General features: G+C 46.5%; 1 protein-coding gene and 1 non-coding gene across 2 annotated transcripts in view; both read left to right on the top strand.

The window, feature by feature from the left end:
• LOC100981962 (aflatoxin B1 aldehyde reductase member 2) overlaps nucleotides 1–18163 on the top strand; it is a 19098-nt gene extending 935 nt beyond the window's left edge. The window contains exons 2-7 of the mRNA XM_034956910.4: nucleotides 2827–3014; nucleotides 3207–3311; nucleotides 4059–4155; nucleotides 4368–4467; nucleotides 5323–5452; nucleotides 7078–18163. Coding sequence (XP_034812801.3) covers nucleotides 2827–3014; nucleotides 3207–3311; nucleotides 4059–4155; nucleotides 4368–4467; nucleotides 5323–5452; nucleotides 7078–7239 — 782 coding nt within the window. The 3' untranslated portion in view covers nucleotides 7240–18163. The remainder of the gene's footprint in view (nucleotides 1–2826; nucleotides 3015–3206; nucleotides 3312–4058; nucleotides 4156–4367; nucleotides 4468–5322; nucleotides 5453–7077) is intronic.
• Nucleotides 6282–6388, top strand: LOC112438265 (U6 spliceosomal RNA). The gene has a single exon (XR_003026717.1). It is a non-coding gene; the product is annotated as a U6 spliceosomal RNA (small nuclear RNA).
• Nucleotides 18164–21423: the final 3260 nt, after the last annotated feature.

Raw genomic sequence — 21423 nt, forward strand, 5'->3', positions numbered from 1 at the left:
ACGCATGCACACCCTGGGCACCCTTTTCTCATCCTGGCCTTTTCTTAACCACTAGAATTTGACCTGTGCAGCTGGCAGCACCTCTGCCTCTCTCAGGGAGAACTGTGGCGATGCCGTAAGGCTGGCTGGGAGAGTAGGAGTGTTAGGGAGTGCGGACAGGTGAGGGTGTAGGGACTTTCTATCCACTCTATGTCAGGCTTTGACTTGGGGCCATAGGAGGGAAAGTGATTCCAGCCCTCCACAGGGAGTTCAGAGTCTAATGAGGAAGATTGAGGTAATGATTGCTGGAGAGCCCAGAAGAGAGAGTACTTTGGGGAGCTGCAGGCCGGGGAGAGGCACTAGGGAAGGCTCAGCAAATGCTGGATGGAGCTCAGCCTTAAAGGTTCAATGGTAGGTTGGAGGAGAACAAGAGAAAGGAGCATTAGAGTCTGTGCAAAGACTTGGTTTGGAAATGCAATGTGCGTGATGTGTGAAAGGAAGGCCACTGGGCAGGTGGGGCTTGAGCAGAGGATGGAGGGGACTGTCCCTCGTGAGCCTGGTGCCCTTGATAGCCCTTGGGAGGGTGCCTGGCACTCAGTGAGGGCCCAGGGAACGTGGGCTGTTACCCTTACCATGCTTCACCCACTGGACTATCCCGAGGCTCTTGCTCCCCACCCCTGAGGAGAGGTTCTCTCTGGGTCCTCCTGAGTCATAGCGCGTGGGGGGTCAGGGGGGAAAAGAGGGCGAATGTGAATCTCAGGCCCACGCTGTTTCTAGTTCACCTGGCTGCATGTTGTTGTTGTTGTTATTATTATTATTTGAGACGGAATCTTGCTCTGTCACCCAGGGTGGAGTGCAATGGCACGATCTCAGCTCACTGCAACCTCTGCCTCAGCCTCCCAAGTAACTGGGATTACAGGTGCACACCACCATGCCCAGCTAATTGTTGTATTTTTAATAGAGATGGGGTTTCACCATATTGGCCAGGCTGGTCTCCAACTCCTGACCTCAAGTGATCTGCCCACCTCAGCCTCCCAAAGTGCTGGGATTATAGGTGTGAGCCACCACGCCCGACCACGTTACATACTATTAATAATGAAGATTTTGTTCCTGAGTTGGTTTTTCTTCTCTAACCCTTCCCTGCTTCCGTCTTTGGGGCCAGGAGCTCACTGAACCAAAGTCCTCAGGCCAGGCCTGAGGCACAGTTCATGCCAAGAATGCCTGGGGCGTTGTGGGGAAATGGAGAAAATCTGGATGAGAAACTGTGGAACTTGTTCTCTCCCATATCCCAACTGATCTCGTGACACCCTTCTGAGCTACTGAGCTGACTTTGCTAAGTATGAAAAGTGCAGAATCCATCCCCCGACCAATCCAGACAGCTGGGGTTCTTTTTTTGTTTTGTTTTTTGTTTTTTGACACAGAGTCTCACTCTGTCGCCCAGGCTGGAGTGCAGTGGCACAATCTGGACTCACTGCAACCTCTGCCTCCCAGGTTCAAGTGATTCTCCTGCCTCAGCCTCCTAAGTAGCTGGGGTTACAGGCACGTGCCACCACGCCTGGCTAATTTTTGTATTTTTAGTAGAGACAGAGTTTCACCATGTTGGCCAAGGCTGGTCTCGAACTCCTGACCTCAGGTGATCCACCCACTTCAGCCTCCCAAAGTGCTGGGATTACAGGCGTGAGCTACCTTTCCTGGCCCAGCTGGGGTTCTTTTTTAATTTTTATTTTTGTAGAGGGAGGGTCTTGCTACATTGTCCAGGATTATCTCAAACTCTTGGGCTCAAGTAATTCTCCCTACTCAGCCTCCCAAAGTACTCCCAAACTAGGTTTATAGACTTGAGCCACTACATCTGGACCAACAGCTGGGGTTCTTTATAGGGGAAAGAATAGTGCAAAATTAACTCATTTCCAAGCTGCTCGGATGCAGAACACTGTTGTCATAGCGATGTGTCCCTACAGTGTTTGGATATATGCTCATGCTTCTGTGAGTCGGGAAGGGGAGGGGAGAATTATAATTACGTTCTGCTCAGTTTGCCTTCTAAGCTCTCAAGTTGATCTCTACCACTGGGCCACACTCATGTGGCTGCTTCGCTTTCCTAAACTCTTCCAGGCCTGCCCCCTTGACTTCTTTTTCTATACTGCAGCCAAGTGTGAACACAGGTGACCGGTTCACACCCTGACAAAATCTGGAATGATCAAGTTCAGATTCAGTGGGATGGTATTTAAGAACTTTTGGGATGAGGTCTGTCCCTGTCTCTTGTCCTACGTCCCACTGCTCCTTGCTCTGGAATTTATGCTCTTATAACTTAGACTTGAAGGTTTGGAGCCTCACATAGTGTTTTTTTGCCTCTTTGACTTTGCATGGGTTCCCATGCTCTGGAGTGTACTTCCTGCTCTTCCTTGTTGGCTGGGACTCTGGGAGTGATCCCCTAGAGAAAGCCTTCCCTGGAGTCTCCAAGTTGGCTTCATGCATCTCATCTGGGCTCCTTGGCATCGTGTGCCTTTCCCTCCTGTGCTTACCATATTGTACCATCATCCTCTAGGGCTCCAGGAGGGCAGAGATCCATTGTGTTCAGTTCATCTCTGCATACTCAGTCTCTAGTGCAAGGCCTGGCACAGCCAGCAGGTTGGTGACTAATGATAGTTATTCTAATAGGTGAACATTGAGAACTCACATATATGACATTATTTAATCCCCAGGACCTCCCAATGAGGACAGTTTGATTATTATCACCCCATTTTACAGATCATACAATTGAGGCCAAGAGAATATTAGTAATTTAGCCAGGGTTACATGGTTAGCAAATGGCTCTAATAGGTCACTTAACCATTCCATTCTCTCTCCAAGTGAAAATTGCCACCAAGGCCAACCCTTGGGATGGAAAATCACTAAAGCCTGACAGTGTCCGGTCCCAGCTGGAGACGTCATTGAAGAGGCTGCAGTGTCCCCGAGTGGACCTCTTCTACCTACACGCACCTGACCACGGCACCCCAGTGGAAGAGACGCTGCATGCCTGCCACCAGCTGCACCAGGAGGTGAGGGGGCCCTCCGAGCTCCAAAGGTGGGCTCCTGCTCCTTTCTTTATCCTGATCCTACTCACGAGAGCAGAGGCACCAGGGCAGTCACAGGGTGGGGCAGGGAACAGCCCCATTCCCTGGGGCCCCACCCTGGCCTCCCCTTCCTGGTCTGGGCTGCACTGCGTTCTGACTGGAGCCTCACCCATGCAGGGCAAGTTCGTGGAGCTTGGCCTCTCCAACTATGCTAGCTGGGAAGTGGCCGAGATCTGTACCCTCTGCAAGAGCAATGGCTGGATCCTGCCCACTGTGTACCAGGTGAGGGCCGGGGCTGCAGAGGCCAAGGTCTCCAGGACTCCTGCTCATCCTGGGCTCTCTTTGCCCCCCTGACTGCCCCCTGTGCCCTCTGCATAGCAGCCACTCCCCTGCTGAAAGCCTGCAGATGGCTCCCATGTACCCTGAGGATGCCATTCAAGCTCCTCAGCCTGGCCACTGGGCATCTGCTTCCTTCCTGCCTGACTGTGCACCTTGGACCCTTCCTTCCCCACCTCCTTTCATACTTCAGCCTGGAACACATTTCCCCTGCCCTCCTCCCTGGGAGAAGCACTCAGGCCTTACATAGAGGTCTCCTCCTCTGGAAGCCTTTCTAGACAGCCCCACAGGAGTCTCCAGTCTCCAAATCTCATCTTCATACATTCAGCGAGTACTTTCCAGCTCCTTGTTTGATTGTAGAACCTAACTTTATTGTAATTAACTGCCTTCCTTGTCTATTTTTTTAAACTTGAGTAAACATCTCCTGGAAGCAGGGATTTTGTGATACCTGCTTGTGGTTGTAACCAGTGTCCAGCATGGAGTTCATACACCAGATATTTGTGGAAAGATACCATTCCACTTCAATTTTCTGTCCTTGGGCCCAACACCCTCCCTCCATCTCCTACTAACAGTAGTGATGTTAGAATATTGCTGAAGTCCTGGGCCAGTGTTGCTTTAGAGTTTTGAAAGTGGAAGGCAACAGTTCCTTCTCTTGACATGTCCACCCTGTCCCCGGGGTCCCTCTCCCTGCAGGGCATGTACAACGCCACCACCCGGCAGGTGGAAACGGAGCTCTTCCCCTGCCTCAGGCACTTTGGACTGAGGTTCTATGCCTACAACCCTCTGGCTGGTACATGGAGCATTCCTGACCCTGTCTCAGCCTATTCCCGACCCACAGATGCCCAGCCCAGAATTTACGAAGCAGGGAGGGTTTGACAAGAGGCTGGGCTGTGTTCTTCAGCCCCTCCTGGGTCCCTGCCCCTCCCCTAGACCAGAGCCCTGAGGGATATGGCAGCTTCTGGGGCACTCTGGGCCTAGGGGCTGATTGCTGCCTTCCCGCAGGGGGCCTGCTGACTGGCAAGTACAAGTATGAGGACAAGGACGGGAAACAGCCTGTGGGCCGCTTCTTTGGGAATAGCTGGGCTGAGACCTACAGGAATCGGTGAGCCAGGGGTGGGCTTGGTGAGGATGGCTGGGGTGGGGTCAGCTCTATGTGGAATGAAGTCCTGGGCTGTTCCTGAGGTAAGACCTTCCTTTGCTGTTTGCATCTCCTCCCCTGCATTCCTTCAGGAATTCCCAAGCCCTCTGTGGGTTTTCTTGTTGTCTTGAGACCTCTGGGGGGAAATGAGGATCCCTGGATGTTGGGGTCTTGAAGTCATAGCTCTTTCCTGAGCAATCACCTGCTGGGAAGGAAAAAGCGAGCCCAGGATGGGCCAGGCATGGTGGCTCACACCTGTAATCCCAGCACTTTGGGACACCGAAGTGGGAGGGTTACTTGAGCTCATGAGTTCAAGACCAGCCTGGGCAACATGGTCTCTACAAAAAAAAAAAAAGCAAAAAAGTGGTCAGGTATGGTGGTGCACACCTGTCTGTAGCCTAGCTACTTGGGAGGCTGAGGCAGGAGGATTACTTGAGCCTAAGAGGTTGAGGCTGCAGTGAGCCATAATCATGCCACTGCACTCCAGTGTAGGCAACAGAGTAAGACCATGTATCAAAAAGAAAAAAGAGAGCCCAGGAGGGAATCCTGCCCCATCTGAGCAGCCTTCGTGTCCCTAGGGAAGTCCCTAGGCTACTGAGTCCTCAGGAGTAAAGATCCATTGAGGTCTCTGCTGAGGGGCCCAGCATCCTGGGTGGTTCTGATGCCCAGCAAAGTGGGAGACCTATGACTAGAGAGGACACCCGCCCCTCAGGGCTGCAGGGTGTGGGGTGGGGCAGTGGTCCTGGATGGCTATTTGGTTGCGGCTCCCAGTGTGACCCCCATGGTACTGACCCCTCTGCTAACATCCCCTCTGCACAGCTTCTGGAAGGAGCACCACTTCGAGGCCATTGCGTTGGTGGAGAAGGCCCTGCAGGCCGCATATGGCGCCAGCGCCCCCAGTGTGACCTCGGCTGCCCTCCGGTGGATGTACCACCACTCACAGCTGCAGGTAACCAGCGACCCTGGGTGCTCAGCTTCTTCCCTTCCAGGGGGACCAGCGTCACCTTTAGGTGAAGCCCAAAGCATTTGATTTCTCAATTCCTCTGAAATTTCTTTCTTCCAATTCTCATAAACACTGTTCCCACTGGTCTTTGATGGTATCTGAGTGGAGGCTTTGTAGTGAGGGCTTCATTACACGGATTTTCTTATTCCTTAGGCTTTCTGAAGTATGATTATCCCAGTGTTATTGATGAGGAAACCGAGGTTCACCCGGCTATTAAAGTGGCAGATATTTTAACACAGGTTTAACTAAAACCCACCCATCTCACCCTTTTGGTTTCTCTCTCTTGATGCCTCATGTCTTCCTGGTTAAAACTTATTTTCTGGCCAGTGGCAGTAGCCCACACCTGTAATCCAGCACTTTGGGAGGCCGAGATGGGAGGATTGCTTGAGCTCAATCATTTGAGTCTAGCCTGGGCAAGAAAATGGGACCCTATCTCTACAACAAATCAAAAACATTAGCCAGGTGTGATGGCTTGCTCCTATGTTCCCAGCTACTCTGGAGGCTGGGATGGGAAGATGGCTTGAGCCTGGGAGGTCAAGGCTGCAGTGAGCTGAGATTACACCACTGCACTTTAGCCTGGGTGAAAAAGCAAGACCCTGTCTAAAAAAACAAGCAAACAACAATGAAAATAACAGCAACAAACTTATCTCCAGCTTCAGCCTTCCACGTTGCATAGTGTCTGGCATATATCCGGTAGATGTTCGGTATGTGGGAGCTGTGTTTTACATAAGTTTTCTCATTCCAATGCTGAAAATAGAGAAAAAGATTGAATGTCGTGCCTGCATTGACAGCACATACACTAAAATTGGAATGATACAGAGAAGATTAGTATGGCCCCTGCGCAAGGATGACACGCAAATTTGTGAAGTGTTCCATATTTTTCCGCCGCCACCACCACACCGCACTACCTCCCACCCCCTTTTGTGTACAAAACACAAGGAAAAATATTTTTGTTTGAAAAAAAAAAAGATCGAATGTCAAAACAAGCTTAATAACGTAGCCTGCTTTTTTATTTTTTTGAGACAGAGTCTCACTCTGTTACCCAGGCGGTAGAACAGCAGCGCACTCATAGCTCACTGCAACCTCAACCTCCTGGGCTCAAGTGATCCTTCTGCCTCAGCCTCCCTAGTAGCTGGGACAAGGCATGCACCATCACCCCTGGCTAATTTTGTTTTGTTGTTTTTTGTAGAGACAGAGTCTCTCTCTGTTGCCCAGGCTGGTCTTGAACACTTTGGCTCAAGTGTTCTTCCCACCTTGACCTCCCAAAGTGCTGGGATTGCAGGCATGAACCACTGTGCCCAGCCAACTTAGCCATTTTTACACAGCTGCTGGGGGCAGAACTGGGCTGTGAATGTAGGCCTGTCTGGAAGCGTTGTGTGGCAGTAGGGGAAAGGATGCAGGTTTCAAGTCACATGGGTACAGCTATCCAAGGCACCTTAAGTCCTTTCTGGACATACAAGATATAAATATAAACAGAGACCCCAGATCTCAGCAGGGAGGTGGCTGGGACGGCTGTGAGTGGAGTCGCTGTGCAGCAGAAGAGGGTTGAAGTCTGGCCGTCTCCCTTGCAGGGTGCCCACGGGGACGCGGTCATCCTGGGCATGTCCAGCCTGGAGCAGCTGGAGCAGAACTTGGCAGCAACAGAGGAAGGGCCCCTGGAGCCAGCTGTCGTGGATGCCTTTAATCAAGCCTGGCATTTGGTTGCTCACGAATGTCCCAACTACTTCCGCTAGGCCCATCGTGGCTCAGGCTGCCCAAGGCTTTTCTGTCACCTCTTTTGTTCTCTCACACTGACCAGTCTTGGCCTTAAGCTGACTTAGAAGGGTCTTTCTGAATTGTCTAGATCCATGCATTATTTTTCTAGCTTCCTGCCTTGCTCCCTGTTCACTTTACACTGTGAAAGGTGGGCGGTGAGTCCCACTTGAGCGCTTCCTGTTGAATAAAGCAGGCACTTGACCTGGCTGTAGCCTAGGTCTTGAGTGAACCCCAAAAACTTGCTTTCTCTGCTGTTAACACTTTGTTTTCCATCCTACCTGGGGACTGAGAAAGGGCAGAACCATGGGCTGGAGTCTTCAGAGGGCAGAGGTAGTAGGAGGGTCACAGAAGCACACTGCCCTCCCAGGGTCTCCTCGGGCCCCTGGTCTGAATACCCACCTGACCGCTCAACATTGAGGTGTCTCTCACTCTTCTACACACGATAGAAAAGAGAGTCGTACACCTGCAGTACATTTTCTCTAATTCAGAGTTGCCTCAATACATTCTTAGGAATGAAACAACTGGGACAAAGAAACTACCATTAGAGTCACTACCAAGAAGAAGAACACTTCCCAGGATCTGTGGAACATCTTGAAGCTCTCAATCTTAGCCTCCTCTTGTCTTAACTAAAGCCTCTTGTCTTTTCACCCATTAGGTTCTCAGTCTTGGCTCTGGGCCTCCTATTCGGCATGGGGACATAGGCAGCCAAGGTCCTCATTTCCCTTGGAAACCCCTACTCCAAACAGGAGGCACCAAGGCTGAGAAGAAGAATCCTCGGTTCAGTGGTTGCTGAACCTGCTGCATTCCCAGTGCAGCAAAATCCCTGCAGCCATGGGCAGGGCAGCAGGCAGCACTTGGAGCAGCTTCTTGAAGCAATGAAAGAGGCCCAACCTGGAAATTTACTTTTTCATTTATATTTATTATTTGTTCTTGAGACAGGCTCTTGCTCTGTCACCTAGACTGGAGTACAGTGGCATGATCACTGCTCACAGCAATTTTGACCTCCGGGGCTCAAGGGATCCTCCCACCTCAGCCTCCCGAGAAGTTTTTATTTTTATTTTTTTTGTGGAGTGGAGATCTCCCTATGTTGTCACCGTCTTTTCTGTTTACCTGTAACAAAACAGATGCTCACCCATGTGGAGTGGTGTATCAGTTATCTTTGCACAACAAACCACACTAATAAGTTGCTTGAAAAGATAAAATCCAAGGCTGGCGCAGTGGCTCATGGCTATAATCCCAGCACGTTGAGAGCCCAAGGCAGGCAGATCACTTGAGCTCAGGAGTTTGAGACCAGCCTGGGCAACATGGTGAAACCCTGTCTCTACCAAAAATACAACAAATTAATCTGTGTGTGGTGGCACATACCTGTGGTCCCAGCTACTCTGGAGGCTGAGGTGGGAGGATCGCCTGGGCCCCGGAAACAGAGGTTGCAGTGGGCCGAGATCATGCCATTACACTCTAGCCTGGGTGACACAGACCCCATCTCAAAAAAAAAAAAAAAAAAAAAATCCTTCTTATTGATCAAAAGATTTGATATAATTCCTATTACTCCCAGCTGACTTTTTCTTAATACTGAAATTGACAAACTAATCCTAAAGCTCATATGGAAATTCAAGGGACCCAGGAGAACCAAAACAGTCTTGAAAAACACATAGTTGGAGGACTCATACTTTCTGATTTCAAAACTTACTACAAAGCTACAGTAATAAAGACAATGGTTCGGGCATAAGAATAGAGCAACTGAACAGAACTGAGAGTCCAGAAATAAACTCTTACTGATTTTAGAGTTGAGTGACAACTCAATAGGGACAGTTCAATAGGGAAAAGAATCATCTTCACCAACATCCAGATGTCCTCCTGTGAAAGAGTGAAGTTGGACCTCTTCCCCATACCATAAACAAAAAATTAACTCAAATGAATCACCATCTAAATGTATAAGGTAAACTATAAAACTCTTAGAAGAAAATACTTGAGTAAGTGTGACTTTGGATTAGGCAGTGGTTTCTTAGATGTTGACACCAAAAGCACACGTGGCAAAAGAAAAAGTAAAGTCAACATCATCAAAGTTGAAAGTGTTCGTGCTTCAGGGAACACTATCAAGAAAGTGAAAAGACAACCCAAGAATGGGATAGTATTTTGCAAATCACATATCTGTTAAGAATCTTGTATCTATTATAGCTACAGGACTCTTACAACTTAATAAAAGAGAAAACCCACCTGGGTGCACTGGCTCACGCCTGTAATCCCAGCACTTTGGGAGGCCAGGCGGACGGATCACTTAAGCCCAGGAGTTCAAGACCAGCTTGGGCAACACGGCAAAACCCTGTCTCTACAAAAAATACCAAAATAATTAGTCGGGTATGGTGGCGGGCCCCTGTGGTCCCAGCTAATCGAGAGGCAGAGGTGGGAGGATCTCTTGGGCCCAGGAGGTGGAGGCTGCAGTGAGCCAAAATCAGACCATTGCACTCCAGCCTGGGCAACAGAGCAAGAGCCTGCCTCAAAAAAAAAAAAAAAAAGAAAGAAAAGAAATCCCAATTAAACAATGGGCAAATTATTGGAATAGACCTTTTTCCAGAGGGCATACAGGTGGTCAGTAACCACATGGAAAGCTGCTCAAAATCAGTACTTATCAGGGAAAAGCAAATCAAAACCCCTTCAAATCTGCTAAGCACTAGGATCGTCAGAGTCAATAAAATACAGAAAATAACAAGTGTTGAGGGTTTGGAGAAATGGGAGACTTAGGACACCGCCATTGAGACTGTAAAACGGTGCAACCATTTTGGAAAACATTCTGGCAGTTTTTCAAAAGATTAAGCCTTTATATGACCCAGAAATTTCACTCCCTAGGTATACCTAGAAGAAATGAGGCTGGGCGCAGTGTCTCACATCTGTAATCCCAGCACTTTGGGAGGCTGAGATGGGCAGATCACCTAAGGTCAGGAGTTCAAGACCAGCCTGGCCAACATGGTGAAACTCCATCTCTACTAAAAATACAAAAATTAGCCAGGTGTGGTGGCACAACCTGTAATCCCAACTACTTGGGAGGCTGAGGCAGGAGAAGCGCTTGAACCTGGGAGGCGGAAGTTGCAGTGAGCCAAAATCTTGCCACAGCACTCCAGCCTGGGCGACAGAGTGAGACTCTGTCTCAAAAAAAAGAAAAAAAGAAATATATGTCCTTATTAAAAATTACATGAATGTTATAGCAGCATTATTCATAATAGCCAGAAAGTGGAAACTGCCCAAATGTCAATCTCAATAGATGAATGGATAAACAAAATATCTGTATGTACAATGGAACATTTTTCAAAAAAAAAAAAAAGGAATTAAGTATGAAACATCTACAATGTGGATGAACCTTAAAAACATGTTAAGTGAAAGAAGCCAGTCACAAAAGGCCTCATATTGTATGATTCCATTTATATGAAGTATCTGGAATAAGCAAATCTATTAGACACAGAAAGTAGATGAGTGGTTGCCTAGGACTGAGAGGGAGTTTGGGAGGAAATGGAGATTCACTGCTACTGAGTACAGAGTTTCTTTTGGGGAGGTGATAAAAATGCTCTGAAATTGACTGTGGTGGTTGTACAATTCAGAATACACTAAACACCATTAAATTATACACTTCAAGTGGGTTAGTTGTATATAGTGCCTCAATAATATGTAATAAAACAATCAATTAGCTCAGAAATCTGTTAGAGCAGGGCTCAGCAGGGAAGCCTCATCTGTTCCTCAGTGTCTCAGAGGTGATCTAGCAGCTGGAGGCTAGGGTTGCCTGAAGACATTCACTCAAGCATGTGGCAGTTGCTGCTGAGGGCCAGCTGGAATATCAGCTGCTGTCATCAGCCGGCACACACGTGACCTCTGCATGTGGCTTCCAAGGGAGCACATCCCAGGCAAACTAGGCAGAAGCCATGTGGCCTTTTATGTCCCAGCCTCAGAAGTCCATAACATCACTCTCGTGTCCTGGGAGGAGAGTCAAAGATACCTGTGCAAAGAGCACGTGAGAGAATGGAGTGGTTATCTTTGGAAAATAAACTGTAACACTTGGAGCAACAGTCCTGAGTGGAGAAGGTGAGCCCCGGGACCTGCCAGGAGACTGTGTCTTGACTATCCCCATCAGAGATGCATTTTCTGCTATGTCACATCCCATCCGTTAGAATCTTCCGGATACTATATCTCATAGTTGATGGTCTCTTGAATTCAGCAATTTCATATCTAAAGAGATTCTTGAAGACACCATGTTGTACACCTTAAATATATATACAATTTTTATTTGTTAATTAAAAAATAAATAAGTGAGGCCAGGCGCAGTGGGTCACGCCTGTAATCCCAGCACTTTGGGAGGCCGAGGCAGGTGGATCACGAGGTCAGGAGTTCAAGACCAGCCTGGCCAATATGGTGAAACCCCGTCTCTACTAAAAATACAAAAATTAGCCGGGCGAGGTAACAGGTGCCTGTAGTCCCAGCTACTCAGGAGGCTGAGGTGGAAGAATTGCTTGAACCCAGGAGGCCAAGGTTGCAGTGAGCTGAGATTGCGCCACTGCACTCCAGCCTGGGTGACAGAGCGAGACTCTGTCTCAAAAAAAAATAATAAGTAAGTGAGAAGGAACAAAAAAATCTAAAGAAGCAGAGCTGGATCTGGAGAGCATCTCATATATTTAATCATCCTCAAACTAAGGAAGCTGTTCTGTGCTGTATGAAAGACTGAAGGAGGAGGGGGCATCGATTTTTTATTTTATTTTATTTATTTTTTATTTATTATTATTTTTTTGAGACAGAGTCTCACTTTGTTGCCCAGGCTGGAGTGCAGTGGCATGATCTCGGCTCACTGCAAGCTCCGCCTCCCAGGTTCACACCATTCTCCTGCCTCAGCCTCCCGAGTAGCTGGGACTACAGGCACCCACCACCACACCCGGCTAATTTTTTTGTATTTTTAGTAGAGACGGGGTTTCACTGTGTTAGCCAGGATGGTCTCAATCTCCTGACCTCGTGATCCGCCTGCCTCGGCCTCCCAAAGTGCTGGGATTACAGGCATGAGCCACCATGCCTGGCCGATTTTTTATTTTAACGTTTTGTTTTATCTTACGTTTTTCCTTAGGTGAGAAAAATGTACCCTTCCATGCCTGTGCTTTCTAAATTTTGGGACTGATACAGATCCACAGAGGCCACACCTAAAATTAAATTATCGTTAGTGCTAAAACTTAATTGACTATGTATATAACTGTGCAATTGCTGTTACTGATATAACTGTTTGGGGTTCATTCAACAGATTAAAGAAGCAAGGTCTTGCATTTAACACACAAACTAATGAGATACTGCTTTATACAAGAATTTTAAAAACACTGTCATATGGTTTAGTGTAGTTAATGTCATGCTTATGTCATATAACATAGCATGTTAGAGTTCTCTAGAGGGACAGAACTAACAGGATATATGTACATAAGAAAGGGAGTTGATTGGCCAGGTGTGGCGGCTTATGCCTGTAATCCCAGCACTTTGGGAGGCCGAGACAGGTGGATTATCTGAGGTCAGCAGTTCGAGACCAGCCTGACCAACATGGTGAAACCCCATCCTACTAAAAAAATACAAAGATTAGCTGGGTGTGTTGGCAGGTGCCTGTAATCCCAGCTATGCAGGAGTCTGAGACAGTATCACTTGAACCCAGGGGGTGGAGGTTGCGGTGAGCCGAGATTGTGCCACTGCACTCCAGCCTGGGCAACAGAGTGAGACTCTGTTTCAACAAACAAACAAAAAAAGGTGGGGGGGAGTTTATTAAGGATAATTGACTCACAGGTTCACAAGGTCAAGTCCCATGATAGGCCGGCCGCAAGTTGAGGAGCAAGGAAGCCAGTGGTGGATCAGCCTGAGTCCCAAAACCTCAAAAGTAGGGAAGCCAACAGTTCAACCTTCAGTCTGTGGCCAAAGGCCTGAGAGCCCCCGACAAACCAATGGTGTAAGTCCAAGAGTCCAAAAGCTGAAGAACTTGGAGTCTCATGTTCAAGGGCAGGAAGCATCCAGCACAGGAGAAAAATGAAAGCTGGAAGACTCAGCAAGTCTGCTCTTCCATCTTCTCTTGCCTGCTTTATTCTAGCTGGGCTGGCAGGTGATTAGATGGTGCCCACCCAGATTGAGGGTGGGTCTGCCTGTCCCAGTCCACTGACTCAAATGTTAATCTCCTTTGGCAACACCCTCACAGACATACCAGGAATAGTAATTTGCGTCCTTCAATCCTATCATGTTGATGCTCAATATTAACCATTATACATTGGTTCAAGTTCTTTCTTCAGTCACAAGAGTAACACAGGTAGAAGAGACAAATGAATAAGTGCCAAGTCTTGCTGCAGAGTTTCCTTCATAAGTTTTGTTTGCAACCTGGCCATTTCTTTTCTAAGGTCACTTTGTTCATCAGTAAGATGAACTCTGATTCTCTTCTAGGTCCTCCAAACTCCGTAGGAATTGCTGATTCCATTCTAGCTTATAGACAACTCTTTTGTTGCTCTTGAAACATTGTAGCTAGTTTTTGTTCCTCTGGTTCCTCAGCCTTCCCTGTTGGTGTTCCAATCTTGAAACAAAGTCAGAAACTGCTTAGAATATTTGTAATGAAGTTTCTGCCTTTCCTCTTGTGTTTTCAAAACATGTTCAATTCTCTTCTTAGTGGTGTGGATAAAAGCATTCATATACTCCTGTAATCCCAGCACTTTGGGAGGCCGAGACGGGTGGATCACGAGGTCAGGAGTTCGAGACCAGCCTGGCCAACATGGTGAAACCCCGTCTCTACAAAAATAAAAAAATTAGCCGGGCATGGTGGCAGCGCCTGTAATCCCACCTAGTGAGGAGGCTGAGGCAGGAGAACTGCTTGAACCCGGGAGGCGGAGGTTGCAGTGAGCCGAGATCGCGCCATTGCACTCCAGCTCTGGGCAACAGAACAAGACTCTGTCTCGGGAAAAAAAAAAAAAAAAAAAGCATTCATATACATTCTAGCCTTTTTCTCTGTGTAGCAAAATCCTGTTTAATATCAGCTCTGCTTACTTGTAACTTCTGTAGATCATCCCCCACGTCTTCCTCATCTGTTCCTACAAAGTGCTTTCTTTCTCCATGCTCATCAGTTCCTGAATGCTTTCCTCCCAGCTCATTTCCTGGGCTGCCATAACCTGGGCCTCCACTGCCTTGGCAACCTTCACGATGCACTCCCACAGGCTCCATGGCTGGCTGTCCTGGAACTTCTGAACCTTGTGAGTGCAATGATGCACTGGAAGTAGGTGGAGATGTGTGTGATCTGCAGGCTCGGGTATCTGGAGGCCAGCGGGCACACTGGACACTCCCTGTGATCTAAGAACTTATTTAGGCAGATAGTGAGGGTAAGGAAGTCCTTGGTAAGGTTTTCCTTTAAATGAAAAGCAGCCCCCGAATCATTTCTTTCCTAACAAAGTGCAGCCTGTAAAATCAAGCTGCAGACATAGATCAGCAAGCTGGAAGCTTGCAGGGGTGAATGCCAGCAGCTCTGCCAATAGGAAAAGGCCCCCTGGAGGCTAGGCATGTTCAACATGGTGGCTCCATCTCCCCTTTTTCTTTGTCAACCACATGTACAGTAAGGAGCAGGCAACGTGGCGCCAGCCAGGTAGAGAAGCCATTTGTGGCCAGGTGCGGTGGCACACGCCTGTAATCCCAACACTTTGGGAGGCTGAGGTGGGCAGATCACCTGAGGTCAGAAGTTCAAGACCAGCCTGGCCAACACGTTGAAATGGTGTCTCTACTAAAAATACAAAAATTAGCTGGGTGTAGTGGCAGGCGTCTGTAATCCCAGCTACTCAGGAGGCTGAGGCAGGAGAATCTGTTGAACTTGGGAGGCGGAGGTTGCAGTGAGCCGAGATTACACCACTGCACTCCAGCCTGGGAAATAGGAGTGAAACTCCATCTCAAAAAAGAAAAAAAAAAAAATCCATTTGCAAAATAGATTAGGGTGGGGCGGGGAGCTTCTTCCTGTACTATGTAAACATCGCACCTGTTCCAACCAATCTTTGAGCCCTATGTAAATCAGACACTGCCTCCTCATGCCTGTCCTTGTGCATGCTGCTGCAGGCCGGAAGACCCACTCAGGTGCCCCTCTCTCTGCAGGAGAGAGAGCTGTTCTCTTTTTCTTTTGCCTATTAAACCTCTGCTCTTAACCTCACTTCACATGTGTTCATGTCCTTGACTTCCTTGGCATGAGGCAGTGAACCTTGGGTATTACCCCAGATGAACGACACTGCTTCATTCCTTGGCATGAGGCAATGAACCTTGGGTATTACCCCAGATGAACGACACTGCTTCATTTTGGGGCCCCAGGTGGGATCAAGGTATCATCATCAGAACAGTGAGGACAGGAGTGGACCTCAACCCTGTCCTTTCATTTCAAGGTTCTTGGCCTCCATTTTAAAATCAAATCAAATACTGGGCCCCCTTCAGCTATTTAAAAATGATTAGTGTGGCTGGCAGCCTTACAAGACTTGGGGGACAGGCTTGCTGGGGAGAACATTCTGAAGCAGTGGGAATTTTTACAGTTCAAGGAAGTAATCCTGTTAGGCAAGATCAGGAAATACCGTAGTAACTGAGATAGAGCTCAAGGCAATGCCATTTTTGTGATTTTCTAGGAACAGTGGGTCTTCCCCTCCTCTCCCCATAGTGAGGTCTCTCTCTGCCCTTGGTCTGGAGAGCACATGGCATTTAAAGGTCAACAGCACTACCCAGTGGCATAGGAATCCTCTCCATGAGGCACATTGTCAGCCCTTTGCCAAAACATTCTAGCTTCCCAATTCTCCCTTTTTGCACCCCTCTGCTGGACACCAGGCTTTATGCTACTTCCATAAATGGGAAAACTCTGCCTTCAACAATAAGGAGGAAAATGTCCTCCAAAACCAAATTTTAGTCTCAATACCGTCCCATCAGCAGGAAAATAGCCATTTGGTTCCTATGTTTTTTTTAAGGCACCTATTCTGCTTGTAATTAAAATAGTACTTAAATAGTAAGGGTAATTTAAGTCCGGAAGTTAACTGGAACCATTCTCTAAGGGTACTTTAGCACGAGTCATAATAGCAGGATATAGAGCTCAAACCAGCACACTTCCTCCATTATGGAGGGAAATACAACAGTTGCCTAAATGCAACTGTTACATAGTCTCTCCCAAGATCCATTTTTCAGGGAGCCACACAGGTCACACAAGTCTTGGAAGTCAAAAGGAAATCATAAGTGCAGGACTAGAGTCACATGGGTAAGCATGACTAACCCCAATCACTTAGTTCCTCTGGTTCCATGGCTGGGGGTCACACCTGCAACCATGGGAGGCATGTTTAACAAGATGCTGGGACCCAGGAACCAAGGAGGGAAAACAGTAGGGGTGGCGCCCTCACTGTCTTCCCCTTCCCCTCCTCTGGAGTGCATTCTGAAGCACTGGGACTCCTTTGACCCTGAGATTTGGAAGAAAAAACAGCTCATTTTCTTTTGCACAAGAGCATGGCCTTCTTACTAGACCTTTGCAAGCATTGCACAATGGACTCAGCTCTTTCAGCAGTCATATCAGACAGGCCCAAAGGGAATGATTCCCCAAAACTAGAGAAACAAACCCCCAGGAACCCCTCAAATGAAACTTCCAGATGCCCTGGCCCTTCCTCCCTCCCTTTCACATTGTCAGCTTCTCCAATTCTACCACCCAAACCCCCAGACTTTTCTATGGTATTTTTCCTTCCTTCATTCATGATTTAAAATGGCTCCTATCTCTTCTTCTATAATGTTCCTCCAAACTGGGAGAAGTTAATTTCCTCAAACCTTAAAATGCTTGGCTTAGGGTTGAGCTCGGGGAACAGAACCCAGAAGCCTGACATGCTGTCAAAAGGGTAAAAATTTTTATTTTTATTTTTATTTATTTATTTATTTTTAGACAGAGTCTCGCTCTGTTGTCCAGGCTGGAATGCAGTGGTGCAATCTCAACTCACTGCAGCCTCTGCCTCCCTGGTTCAAGTGATTCTCCTGCCTCAGCCTCCTGAGTAGCTGGGACTACAGGCACGTGCCACCACACCCAGCTTGCTCCATCAACACTGAACATTAGTGATTGAGTTGTTGCCACTACTGGCACTCAGAAAATTATCCAGCTGTGGTGGTGTGCACCTGTAGTCCCAGCTACTCCAGAGGCTGAAGTAGGAGGATCTCTTGAGCTCAGGAGGAGGTCAAGTCTGCAGTGAGCCAAGACCATGCCACTGCACTACAGCCTGGGTGACAGAGCAAGACCCTGTCCCCCACCCCCCCCCCAAAAAAACAAACAACAACAACAACAAAGAAATATATTGAAATAACTGGTATCTTCAATACAATGTTGAATAAGAGTGGACATCATTGGTTCCCAATCTTAGGGCAAAACTTTCTGATTTCATCATTAAGTATATTAGCTGTAGGTGTTTTGTGTATGCCCTTTAAAAATTATTTTATTTTTTGTAGAGAAGGGTCTTGCTATGTTGCCCACACTGGTCTTGAACTCCTAGGCTCAAGCAATCCGCCCATCTTGTCCTCCCAAAGTCTGGGATTATAGGCATGAGCTACTGCTCCTGGCCTATGGATGCCCTTTATCAGTTTCAGGAATTCCCTTCTATTCCTAATTGGCTGAGAGGTTTATTTTCCTTTCATGAATAGGTATTAAATTTTGTCAAATGCTTTTTCTGCATCTATTGAGATGGTGATATGGGTTTTGTCTTATAGCCTGTTAGTATAGTAAATTATATTGATTGATTTTAAAATGTTAAGCCAACCTTGTATTCCTGGGATGAAACTAACTTGGTCATGGTGCATTATTGTTTGTATTTACTACTGTATTCATTTTGCTAAATTTTAAAAGGATTTTTGAAAAAAATAAAGAGGATTTTGTGTCTAGATCCATGAAGGATATGTGTGTAGTTTCTTTTCTTGTAACATCTTTGTGTCATTTGGTATCTGGTAATGCTAGCTTCAAGATGAGTTGGTAAGTGACCTCTCCTCTTCTATATATTAGAAACATTTGTCCAGAATTGATGTTGTTTCTTCCTTAAGTGTCCAATGAAGCCATGTAGACCTGGAGTTTTCTTTGTGGAAATATTTTTTTTTATCAAGAATTCAATATCTGGGCTAGACGAGATGGCTCACACTTGTAATTCCAGCACTTTGGGAGGGTGAGGCAGGAAGAATACTTGAACCCAGGAGTTTGAAACCAGCCTGAGCAATATAGCAAGACCCTATCTCTACAAAAATATTTTTACAAAATTAGCCAGGTGTAGTGAGGTGCACCTGTAGTCCCAGCTACTTGGGAGGCTTGGGCAGAAGGATCGCTTGAGCCCAGGACGTTGAGGCTGCAGTGAGCTATGATTGCACCATTGAACTCAGAAGACAAAGCAAGACCCTGTCTTAAGAAAAAAAAAAATTCAGGTTGTTGTTTTTTTTTATTTTTTTAGACGGGGCCTGGCTCTGTCGCCCAGGCTGGAGTGCAGTGGTATGATCTTGGCTCACTGGAACCTCTGCCTCCTGGGTTCAAACGTTTCTCCTTGCCTCAGCCTTCCAAGTAACTGATTATAGGCACACACCACCACACCCAGCTAATTTTTGGATTTTTAGTGGAGATGGGGTCTCAGCATGTTGACCAGGCTGGTCTCCAATTCCTGACCTCAAGTGATCTGCCTGCCTCGGCCTCCCAAAGTGCTGGGATTACAGGCATGAGCCACTGCGCCCGGCTGTCTCATTTTTCCTTACTCATTTTACAAACACATTCCTTACTCATTTTCCAAACATAAACTTTGGTAGTTTGTGTTTTTCAAGGAAATTGTCCATTTCATCTAACTTACTAAATGTATTCACATAAAGGTTTTAATAATCTACCCTATTGTCATTTAAAATGTCATTTAATGTCATTTAATGACATTTAAATGTCACTTAAAATGACAAATTTGTATAATTTGTAGTGGTGTCTCTTCTGCTCTTTCTGGTGTGGTTAATCTGTGTATTCTCTCTTTTATTCCTGATCAGTCTAGCCAGAGGTTTATCAACTTTAGCGATGTGTTTATAGAACTACTTCTGGTTTTACTGACTTTTGCTGATGTTTTTGTTTTATATTTCATTTATTTTGGCTTTTTTTTTTCTTTGAGATGGAGTCTTGCTCTGTTTCCCAGGCTGGCGTGCAGAGGAGTGATCTTGGCTCACTGCAGCTTCTGCCTCCTGGGTTCAAACGATTCTCCCACATCAGCCTATTTTGGCTATTATTTTTATTATTTCCTTTCTTCTGCTAATTTTGGTTTTACTTGACTCTTCCTTTTGTGGTTTCTTAAAGTACAAGCCTCGGCCGGTGCAGTGGCTCACACCTGTAATCCCAGCACTTTGGGAGGCTGAGGCGAGAGGATCCCTTGAAGCCAGGAGTTCAAGACCAGCCTGGCAAACATGGTGAGACCCCTTCTCTACTAAAAATACAAAAATTAGCCGGGCATGGTGGTGCATGCCTGTAATTCCAACTACTCAGGAAACTGGGACATGAGAATTGATTGAACCCAGGAGGCTGAGGTTGCAGGGAGCTGAGATTGCACCACTGCTCTCCAGCCTGTGTGACAGAGTGAGACTGTGTCTCAAAAAAAAAAAAAAAAGTAAATGCTTACATTATTGATTTGAAATATTTCTTCTTTTGTAATATGTCAAAGTGGTGCTATAAATTTCCCTCATAGCACTACTGTGGCTGCATCTCAGAAAATTTGATATGTCCTGTTTTTACTTTCATTCAGTTCAAAATATGATCTAATTTTCCTTGTGATTACATATTTGACCCATGGGTTATTTAATTTCTAAATATGTGGGGATTTTCCAGATATCATTCCATTATTATTTTCTATTTTTCCTTTTTCTTCTATTTGTTAACTTATTTACTTATTTTCAGTTCCCTCTCAGGCTCTAAATTCTGTTATTCTTTTCTTTTCTTTCTTTCTTTTTTTTTTTTTTTTTTTTGAGGTAGAGTCTTTCTCTGTCACCCAGGCTGGAGTGCAGTGGTGCGATCTTGGCTCACTGCAACCTCTGCCTCCCAGGTTCAAGCAATTCTCCTGCCTCAGCCTCCTGAGTAGCTGGGATTACAGGCACACACCACAATGCTCGGCTAATTTTTTTGTATTTTTAGTAGAGACGGGGTTTCACCATATTGGACAGGCTGGTCTTGAACTTCTGACCTCAAGTGATCTGCCCACCTCGGCCTCCCAAAGTGCTGGGATTAACGGTGTGAGCCACCGTGCCCAGCCTGTTATTATTTTCTAGTTTAATTCCATCGTGTTCAGAGATGTACTTTGTATGATTGGAAGCCTTTCAAATTTATTTATTTATTTATTTTTAATATGGAGTCTCACTCTGTTGCCCAAGCTAGAGTGCAATGGCCTGATCTCGGCTCACTGCACTCTCCACCAACCAGGTTTAAGTGATTCTCCTGCCTCAGCCTCCTGAGTAGCTGAGATTACAGGGGCACGCCACCACGCCTGGCTAATTTTTGTATTTTTAGTGGAGACGGGGTTTCACTGTGTTGGCCAGGCTGGTCTCAAACTCCTGACCTCAGTTAATCCACCTGCCTTGGCCTCCCAAAGTGCTGGGATTACAGGCGTGAACCACTGCTCCCAGCCTCTTTTACATTTATTAAGACTTGTTTTATGCCTCCAAATATGGTATATCTTGGTGGATGGGCACTTGAAAAGAATGCATATCCTGCTGTTGTTGGATATTCCATTCATGTTGTTTATGTGGAATTGGTTCATAGCATTGAGTCTTGTATACCTTTACGGAGTTTCCGTAAATTATGACTGATAACTGTTCTACAACTATTGAGGATTGTGTGTTGAAATCTCCAATTATAATTTTGTATTTATCTACTTCTTTAGTTCTATTATTGTTTTTCATGTATTTTGATGATCTATGCTTAGGTGCATATATATTTAGAATTCTATCTTCTTTATTAATTGACCTCTTTGTCATTATGGTATGTCCCTCTTTGTCTTTGGTAGTTGTTGTTGTTGTTGCTGTTTTGAGACAGGGTCTCAATCTGCAGCTTCGACCTCCCAGGCTTAGATGATTCTCCCACCTCTGCCTCCCAAGTAACTGGGACCACAGGTGCATGCTACCACAATTTGATAATTTTTAAAATTTTGTTG

The sequence above is a fragment of the Pan paniscus genome, chromosome 1 (assembly GCF_029289425.2).
Source record: "Pan paniscus chromosome 1, NHGRI_mPanPan1-v2.0_pri, whole genome shotgun sequence".
Classification (NCBI taxonomy): domain Eukaryota; kingdom Metazoa; phylum Chordata; class Mammalia; order Primates; family Hominidae; genus Pan; species Pan paniscus.